This window comes from Trichoderma asperellum, chromosome 1 (assembly GCF_020647865.1).
Source record: "Trichoderma asperellum chromosome 1, complete sequence".
NCBI lineage: Eukaryota > Fungi > Ascomycota > Sordariomycetes > Hypocreales > Hypocreaceae > Trichoderma > Trichoderma asperellum.
In genome coordinates this window covers 5,787,804-5,796,705 of record NC_089415.1, presented here as the reverse complement: position 1 = coordinate 5,796,705, position 8,902 = coordinate 5,787,804, and the positions used below count along the sequence as shown (strand labels likewise).

Below are 8,902 nucleotides of genomic sequence, written 5' to 3'. Positions count from 1 at the left end.
CAGTCAGTGCAAAGTAGGTATTCGGGTAATGACAACATGAAGCTCTCTGCCCACTATTAGCAGCCCTTTATAGTGGGCTCCTACAGGCCATCATGCCCCGCCAACCCGCGGGGGGGCGCCTGCTAGCTCCAGGTCAGCCTGTCGCTGGATTAGATAACCGAGGCGCCCCTTGATCGACAAACACCACGTCTCGCAACCAATCGTACCTGTTGGAGCTCGCTCGTCCTGTGACGACGACAGCGTCTCTTCTTGAAGCCAGCTCATTGATCTGTCGCGTGCAGCATCTGGACGCCCCTACCGAGTCGCGGCCACCATCCGAGCCCGATCCACGCCGCACGCGCAAGCTGCTCACAATGGCCGTCTACACGTTCTACATCTTCGACCGCCACAGTAGGTCACTCCCTCGCATCTCCTCCCCTCCCTGCGACGCACGCGAACATCTGATCTGATTTGCTTCCCTCCAGCTGAATGCGTCTACGTCAAATCATGGACACCGCCGACACAAGCCGCCGGGGCCTCCCCCGCGCCCGCCATATCTGCTGGCTCTGATGACGCCAAGCTCGTCTTCGGAACCGTCTTTTCCCTCCGCAACATGGCTCGCAAGCTCGGCGGCGACGACGATGCCTTCATCAGCTACCGAACGGGCCAGTACAAGCTTCATTTCTACGAGACGCCCGCCAACCTTCGCTTTGTCATGATAACGGATACCGCGTCGGCAAGCATGCGGAATGTGCTGCATCAGATTTATATCAACCTATGGGTAGAATATGGTATGTGGTCATATCCCCTTTTCGAACCCTTTTTTTAAAAGCTAGGAAGCGATTACCCCCTCGTGATGGAGAACGAAGCGGCTAATGTGCAAAAAAAAACAATAGTGGTCAAGAACCCGCTTGCACCAGTCGAACACAAGGGAGGCGCCGGCATAAAAAACGAACTCTTTGAGCGAGGGCTGGATCAGTTCATAAGGGGCATGATGTGAACTTACGAATCACTGTGACGATTTTACGAGTCGAATGAGATATACAAAAGTGGAAACAAGGAATTACCGGCAACAGCAATGACGGCGTCTGCCTGACGCTCATGGACGCTCTCATAACCCTGACTCGTCCCACGGCCATCTCCTAGGGCTAAGGACTCTACGGATTCTAGCTGCAAGAAGATATTCAAACCGACGAGGCATTTGTGGGGATGGGCCATTCAGCAGCCCCCACTGGCAGCTCGGATATTGGATCTACGAGCTGTGGCACCGGGATAGACCAATTTGTAATGAGGCCATGGGATCTATGAGACAAGTTTACACGAGAGGCAACGTTTAGAGAAGATCAAGCGCTGAAATGAACCTCTGAGCGCCGAGGAGAATGTAGGATATATCGTTATATGCTGTCTGCTAGTCCGCCAACATCATAGTACTATCCAAGAGAAAGAGAGAGGAAGAAAAAAAAAAGTAAAGAACAAAAAGAAACAAAAAGCCATTAAATCTTTATACCCGTCTGCCCTGCCTTTCCAAAAGTGAAACAAGCCTGTAGAATGCATCAAATCTTTACTCTTTACTATACAAATATGCATATTGTGGATAAATGTTTCTTCTGCTTCAAGATTTCTTCTCTCCTGCCGTCGCTCTCTCCCATGCACCCTCCAAGCTACTAGCTTGAGGCTCAACAATGATAACACTGCTACCGACCTGAGTTGACTGAGACTGGGTGTCTTCAGACTTGACATATACGGCACTCTCCATGAGTCCCTCGTCCTTCATCTCATTCTCCCAGTTGCTGGAGTATACGACAGCAGAGAAAGCCTCGAGATCGCGCACCGTCTCCATTTCCTGGAGGTACTCATTGGGCGTATTGCCGTTGCCGATGACGTGAGCTTGTCGGGTTAGGACAGATAAGATCTTGGGCAACAGAATAGCTCTAGTGCGCTTGAGGCTGGTTGTCGTTGCTACCGTGGTGGGAGCCTCGTCCAAAGAGAACTCGAAAGCCTCAGTGGCTAGCTTCTTGTCCACCAGCAGTGAGAAGCCTGAGTTGAGAACCAGTGTCAAGACGTGTGAAAAGGCTGGTGATTCGATTAGATCAGCAGTCTCGTCAAGCAAACGTCTTAGAGCGGCAGGAGATGGTTGGGCGCCATCCTCGGGAGATAAGCCAGCATCATCTAAGACGCCAGACTGACGGAGAACCTCATCCTCTTTATCCTTGGGAGGTAGGAGGAAAGAAAGCCAATCCGAGCCCTTATTGTTATTAGAGCTAGAGCCTTCAATCAACTTTCTCACCTCTGCAGTCAGTTGAGAGACCCTGTCGAAGGTAACTAGATCTCGAGGGCTGAGACTGCCAAAGACTGTCCGCACAGAGCTTTCTACGCGGTGCATGACGTCCACCCACCCCTTGTTCAGCAACCACCAGCTGAAGGTTAGATACTTGCGATTTGTGTCGAAATCACTACCATGCGGGTTGGGACTGTCGTCGTCATTGTTCTCAAGGCTGATGGTGGCCTGTTGGCTCCCAGTAGCGAGAGCAACAACACTGGATAAGTAGCTGCGCCGGCCGAGAAGGTTCAGTTGAACTCTTGTCAGCATGGTGAGGAGGGCGAGCGTGTAAATTAGGGTGAATGATCTCGTAATGGCTGTATTTCCAAGCACCGTCAGTTTTCTCTTCCTCTTCCTACGTATGCATGAGGCAAAAATAGAGGAGATTGCGTACCGCTGATGGTTAAGTCATCCCAAAGCTGCCTCTTGGTCTTTCGCGGCCTGGGAGGAGCCAGCTCTTGCTGGGTACCATCTGAAGTAAAGGGCATCCCGACATCAACCGGCACGCTGATAGTGCTCTTGCTATCATCTTCGGTGAGAGTGGTATCGGCAATACTGGGCGGGCTTGTTGTCTGGATGCCCTTTAGGCTCCTCGCCGAGCTCTTGATCTGCTGAATCTCGTACGTGATCTGCTCCGTATTCAAAGCCGTAATCACGTTGCCTGTGGCGGTAGGCAGGAGAGCCAGGACGGTATAAGTACAGTCTTCCTGGTTCTGCTCGAATCGACGGCGAAGGCTGGAGAGTTGATAATGCCGCGTTAGCCACGTAGAGCCAGGCAATCGCCTTCTCGGACAAGCAAAGCCGACTTACTTTTCTTTGGCGATGCGATCGCTGCTCATCCGCTCGCGCGCATCGTTGATCTTGGCCATCACATACTGCGTCACGGCATAGCCAGCACCAAGAACACCAACGCCGATGGCAATTGGTGTCCGGTTGCGACGCACCCAGCGCCGGGCTGAAGAGAGCATGTTGGGCAGCGCTGCACAGGTCGGGTCGTGTTAGGAGGTCATGGATTGGCAATGCAAACACATGTGTTCAGTCGAATGCTGGGCAGAGAGAGGAGACGGCGAAAGCAGGCTCTGGGATGCGAGCACGGCAGGGAATGGCACGTCGCACGAAGCTCGCAAGCACGCAAGACGGCAAACTCGGTTGTCAAGTCGCGATGGTGGATGTTTCGAGATGGAAACTTGGGAGCTCAGCGTTTCCCGGGATGCCTCGGTTGCAGGAGCAGGGCCGCTAATTGGCCTTCTTTCGGCTGAGATGTAGGTACAAGAGAGGGAGTACGCGGCGAGTACGGCTGCGCAAGCCGTGAGCGGCGCAAGGTTGCCTGTATATGGCGAGTACTCGTTACTAAGCCTACGGCTGCTAGTGCCTTTTCCCGGTGGACTGCACAGGCATGCATGCACTAAACCGCTAATGCTCGCAAGGCGCTGCCACGATTCCATGCCTGCTATAGCGCCCTGCTAAGCTGTGGCACATGCTTAGGCGCGGGTAATCTCTAATAACTTGGGGGCATCGATTTGGCATATACAGAATGTATTACTTCGTACAGAGACGCTGTGGACGGACAGATCGATGTCATATGATCAAATGGACTGTGGCCATTGTCGCGGGGAACAATCGAAAATTAGCTGCTATATTGTTCAGGGCTTCATAGAGATTGCTGGCAGGCAGCATCATGCTCAACACGATACATGGCCTGACAGTCGTTGCGTGCTGCCAAGGTAGGTACCTACTACGGTATGGAGTGCACTGCGCTGCACAGCGCCAAAGAGACCTCCTTCAGCGCTCTGCCTTATCGCTTATCGTTGCCGCAACCAGCCCAGTAAATAAGCATCCTGAGTGCCAAAGCCGGTGACGTTACTGGTCGATCCACGCTGTATTTCTTGCCCCTCTCCTGCCATCCCCCACCCCCTCGCTTCAATTCGCTTCCAGCATCCCAGCCTGCATATTTGCGGCACAATTTTATCTGAGCTTCTTCACTCCTGTCGCATCTGACAATTATTCGCCTCCTCCCTTTTGCGTCGCTCCCTGCACCAGCTGCGCTCAACGAGACGGCCTCCTTGTCTATCCGCTTCTAGGCGCCACGGTCCCGTCGGGATCCCCAATCTCCAACAGAAACCACCGCCTCGCGTCGCTAAAGCCTCGAGATCTGGTCTGGTGACTCGCGCTCCTGCTGACGACTCTCAACCTTGTTTTTTGACTCAAACAAGACCCCGAGACCGTGGCTTAAACATCAGCAATGCGCCTCTTCGCAGAACAGACTAGATAACACTGGCCAATCCATTTCTTCTTCATCGACGCTTTCCACTGGTGGTGATATATAATTGAACATCTTATACAAAAAGAAGCGCGCAAGTGAGCGAAATCGAGAGACAAAGGGAAAAATTTTACTACTTTCCCTTTTCGGCCTTCCTTTTTTTTGAACCAGCGACAAAGTAACCCAGCAACGGCTGCCTTTGCCTTCCTCTGGAAAAGAAGAAATGGATTCGCAGAAGCCCCCGGAATTCATATTGGACGTCTTCACGGATCCTCGATCTGTCCGCGACGTCGTTAAAGGTAACTAATTGGTTCTTGCAAAGCGTCGCATCAAATAATCATCAATCTCCCCAGGCTGACAGGATTTGCGCAAAACCCACAGGCATACTACATACCATCTTCTTCAACCGATTCTTCCCCTCTCTCACCCCGCAAACGCATGAAGTGCTGGATGTCACTCTGCCCTACGTCAATGACGATGAACTCCAGACTATGATCGAGCAGCGCGTCTCCGCACTAGATCGCCAACTCGACGCAGATCGATTGTCCAACTCGGGCGCACCAACAAAGGGAGACAGAATAAACGGCGCCGGTAGCGGAGGAAGAGGCCAAATCACCGTCCAGTTCTTCGACCAGAAAAGACGCAAGCCGTGGCCGTCACTGGGAGTGGAGGAGGTCTGCTGGGAGACTTGGACGATCAAAGTGACTGTTGCCGAACCGAGAACTGAAAATGGTATGAATATGATGCTCATTTGGATTAAGCTCCAACTACATCTATAACAGCTGACACTAACTTTTTAAAACGGTAGAACGAGCAAAAGTTCGTAGAGCCATGGAGCAGACCCTCTTCACCACCGCCATGAAAATTGTCACCTTCGTCAACACCCACAGAGACCATATCCCGCCCATCACAGCCCAAGGCGGCAATCCCTTTCCCTACAAGATCAACGTCGAGTCTAAGGAAACGAGTTGGCTCTCTCGTATACGAATGTACTGAAATCTGGCTTCATTTTCTTTATACCAGACTGGAGTCGCCGCTTCCTATCGCTCATTCATTTATTTATCCGCCAACGCAAACGCAACGACATTTACGACTTCAATCTATCATCGCTCCTTGGCGATAGCTCAAATTAAAATCCAACAACTACGATAACAATGACTGAATAAAGGTTTAACCTAATAGACTTGGAGGGAGGGGAAACCGGCGTGTGCGCCCGATAGAGGGCCTTCGTTCTCAAGGAGACGAAACTGTATATAGGCGTTCTACATGGGCGTTTTGGGGTACCTGGATGGGAGATGAAATGGATTTTGAATTTATTTAATTACGGTATGACGAAGGTAATAGATACCCCCTAGCTCACACGCGCTCGCACAACCAGCACACACATATTCACGCCCATGAGATTGAAAGTATACAGAGCAAGCTTTCCCAAGCTGGCTAACGTGGCTTTCGATTAGAGGCCTCTGGATACCCTACGACAGGTAGCCCTTACTCATAATTACCCAGGTAGCTCTACAAATGCTATCACACCACCACAGAGCTGGTGCAAATCATCAAAGTTGAAGCAAATAGCTGAATTGAAGTTGCTACAGAAAGCCAATCCTTTTCGTTTACCAAAAGCAAAAGAAGTTGAAAAGAAGTTAACGAGGCAGACTAAAGAGTAGACAACACAGCTTATCATGTAAAGGCAGAAGAAATCCCAGAAGTTGACAATCCGGTCCTAACCCTGTTCCATAAGAGAATAAAGTAAAACAAATAAGATAGACTAAAACAAAAAAAAAAAAATACAAACACGAGCCAGTCAAGGTCTCTCAACAAAAACCTCCCTTTGATACCCAGTTTCCCTTAGGTTACATACGCGCGTACGCGACATGCTGTGAAATCCAGACTCCATGCTTCCAACCCATAGTCCGATAAGAAAAAGAAGAAAGAAAGGAAGAAACAAGATGTAGAAGAAGTAGAGTCGATCAAAAAGGGAATAAAAAAAATAAGGGGAAAAAAATAAACAAGACCTCAAACCCTTTTGCAATAAACCAAGTCCCAAGTTCAAGCCATACCAGCTAAGCCAAGCAATTCCATGTCCTGGAATCAGCTGTAGTCGTATTCCAATGCCGCAAAAAATAAGGAGAGTGAACAAGAAAAGAAAGAATGGTATACTATGTACTCAGAATCATCGTTACCCGTAAGAAGCAAGCCGTGAAGCCCAAAGGGGGGGTGGGATTTTGCACGCAGAATTGCGAACCCCGTCGTATCTAAAATTCAACCTCGCTCTGCGTCAAAACACCAGTAATCATCGTTGTAGTCGTGTGGAAGAAGCTTTGCTCATGATATAAAATAAGGTAGACATGCAAGAAGGAAAAGAACAGTTGGTCGTTCTTATTTTGTGGCGTTTCTTCTTCTGTCTTCATTATGTCATAAAAAAAAAGGTATCGTAATCATTCTCCCCTTCGTAAGCGCCAAATTTTGGTTGTAAGCCCCCCCTTTTTTTAGAATGTTGTTGAAAAGCTTCGACCGAGTGCAGGTTTTGCACTCTTGTTAACGCCTTTAGATGGCTGCTGTGAGCCTGATCCAATTCTCTCGAAACCTTGAAGGATATCAAGACCAGTAAAATCTGACCCATCAGAACCGGCGCCCGGAGCAAAGTCATTAGGATCCATGTGAAGAGATGGCCAGTCGCCATCACCTGGGAGCTCAAGCAAGGAAGCAAATTTGCTTGGTGAAGCACCCCTGATGGGCGATTCTTGAAAGAGCTTGGAGGGAGAGCTTAGGCCCTCAAAGACCTTGCTCGGTGTTTCCAGAAATTGAGATGGCGTATCAGGAGCTTTGAGCAGAGGCGCTGATGCGAGAAGCTTCTTAGAAGCTGACATCTCTCCGATGGCTGACGAGGAAATAGACCGATCAAGGCGAGCGCGCTTAACAGATCGTTTAACGGGTGAACCAGTATCTGCTGGGCCGAGGCTGTCAAACACATTCTCATCATCCACTGGCAGATCTTGGAAGATGTCGAAATCGGGCAGATTGCTGGCATTGGGCGTATCAAAGCTAAAGATGTTGTCGTCTAGGCGAAAAGCGGGGCTCCAAGGTAAGCTGTCGTCGTTGGTAAGGTTGGCCACTCTCCGCAAAGGAGACTGCAGCATGTGGCGAACTTTGGCGCGGTGAATGCGTAGGTTGGTGTTGGGAGAAACTGAAGGTGGTGCTTGGATAATGGCCTTGACCTTTTTAACGACAGGGGTTAAAGGAGGGGGCATCTGATTGTCGCTAGACTGTCGGAAAGGCGATGATGAGTTAAGTCCATAGCTGGAGAATGGCCGGCTCTTGGTCGGGCTGAAAGGTGATGATCCTCGTAGTCGTGCAATCTCCTCCTCGGCGCGACCACGTTTGATGCGACGTCGATCAGGTTCAGATGTAAAGAAAGCTGACCTGGCCGCATTCGGTCGCATGGCAGATGATTCTAGGGAGGAGATGTAGCCACTGTCATCCATGGATGCGAATTTGCGCTTATGAGTTCGAGTAGCGGATGAGGCAGGATTGCGGTTCATGGGAGGCGGTGTGCCATTCCGTCGCTCTGCCCGGGGCACGGGTGGGGTGGAATGCAAAGCAGCAGGTAGGGGTGAGAAGAAGGATGATTCCAGTGGTAGTTCGTTGTCAGGACCCTTGTCGGCCAGGTCATCAGCAGGCGCATTGTCCGATACGAGAATGGTAGCATCTGATGACGGCTCCAGAGGCAATGACAAGGTTGCCTGAGACGTCGGAAGAGGAGGAAGGCCGTTGACGTGCTGGTGATGATGCTGGTGATGCATTGGGGCCGGAGGTGGAAGCGAGGGCTCGGGCATTAGTGCTGGCGTTGGTCGAGATGGTTCGAGGCGGGTGGACATGACAGGGAGGTTCTCTCCAGTCGGGACAGATTTCCGAGTCGGCTTTTCCTTGAGGAACTGGAATTCAGTGCCGGGTTCAATGCCCCAGTAGTTTCCCTTGCCAGGGTCGTCCTTTGGTCGTTCGATCTTGATAAAGTTCTTGTGAAGGCTCAGGTTATGTCGAATGCTATTCTGCCATCCGGCGTCATTGGGGTTGTAAAACGAGTAGTTATCGCTGATCCATTTGTAGATCTGAGCAAGCGTGAGGCGGCGTTTTGAAGAGCGGAGAATGGCCATTCCAATGAGTTGAGCGTAGCTGTGAGGCGGTTTCGTGCCGTCGTCGGTGATGGGGGGGAATGAGTCGTGAGGTGGTAGCGACGACTGCTCATCAGCCTTGGGTTTCTTTGTGACTCGAGATTCCTTGATGGGCGCGGCCTCCATGAGTCCCTTTTTCCCGGGGGGTTCTGGAAGTACTGCTCTACAGAGAGG

General features: G+C 50.8%; 4 protein-coding genes across 4 annotated transcripts; 2 read left to right on the top strand and 2 right to left on the bottom strand.

Moving 5' to 3' along the window:
- Positions 1 to 353: 353 nt before the first annotated feature.
- On the top strand, positions 354 to 979 carry TrAFT101_001800 (uncharacterized protein; the record flags this gene model as incomplete). Its single annotated transcript, XM_024899645.2, has 3 exons — positions 354 to 390; positions 465 to 770; positions 876 to 979. The coding sequence occupies 3 exons, from the start codon at positions 354 to 356 to the stop codon at positions 977 to 979; spliced, it is 447 nt and encodes a 148-aa protein (XP_024762927.1).
- A 301-nt stretch (positions 980 to 1,280) lies between these two features.
- On the bottom strand, positions 1,281 to 3,537 carry TrAFT101_001799 (uncharacterized protein). Its single transcript, XM_024899704.2, has 3 exons — positions 3,110 to 3,537; positions 2,694 to 3,034; positions 1,281 to 2,616 (listed from the first exon to the last, which is right to left on the bottom strand). The coding sequence occupies exons 1-3, from the start codon at positions 3,265 to 3,267 to the stop codon at positions 1,592 to 1,594; spliced, it is 1,524 nt and encodes a 507-aa protein (XP_024762926.1). The 5' UTR covers positions 3,268 to 3,537; the 3' UTR covers positions 1,281 to 1,591.
- Positions 3,538 to 4,782: 1,245 nt separating this feature from the next.
- On the top strand, positions 4,783 to 5,555 carry TrAFT101_001798 (uncharacterized protein; the record flags this gene model as incomplete). The annotated part of the gene is made up of 3 exons (XM_024903617.1): positions 4,783 to 4,858; positions 4,941 to 5,291; positions 5,368 to 5,555. 3 exons carry the CDS (start codon positions 4,783 to 4,785, stop codon positions 5,553 to 5,555), a joined length of 615 nt encoding a protein of 204 aa, XP_024762925.1.
- Positions 5,556 to 7,045: 1,490 nt separating this feature from the next.
- Positions 7,046 to 8,854, bottom strand: TrAFT101_001797 (uncharacterized protein; the record flags this gene model as incomplete). Its single annotated transcript, XM_024905191.2, has 1 exon — positions 7,046 to 8,854. The coding sequence occupies one exon, from the start codon at positions 8,852 to 8,854 to the stop codon at positions 7,046 to 7,048; it is 1,809 nt and encodes a 602-aa protein (XP_024762924.2).
- Between the last annotated feature and the right edge of the window lie 48 nt (positions 8,855 to 8,902).

Bases quoted from the DNA above. Each gene is read 5' to 3' on its own strand.
- TrAFT101_001799 (XM_024899704.2), bottom strand. From the start codon at position 3,267: ATGCTCTCTTCAGCCCGGCGCTGGGTGCGTCGCAACCGGACACCAATT. The intron at 3,035-3,109 runs GTAAGTCGGCTT...TCAACTCTCCAG, and splicing joins GATCGCATCGCCAAAGAAAA to CCTTCGCCGTCGATTCGAGC. The intron at 2,617-2,693 runs GTACGCAATCTC...TTGGAAATACAG, and splicing joins GGATGACTTAACCATCAGCG to CCATTACGAGATCATTCACC.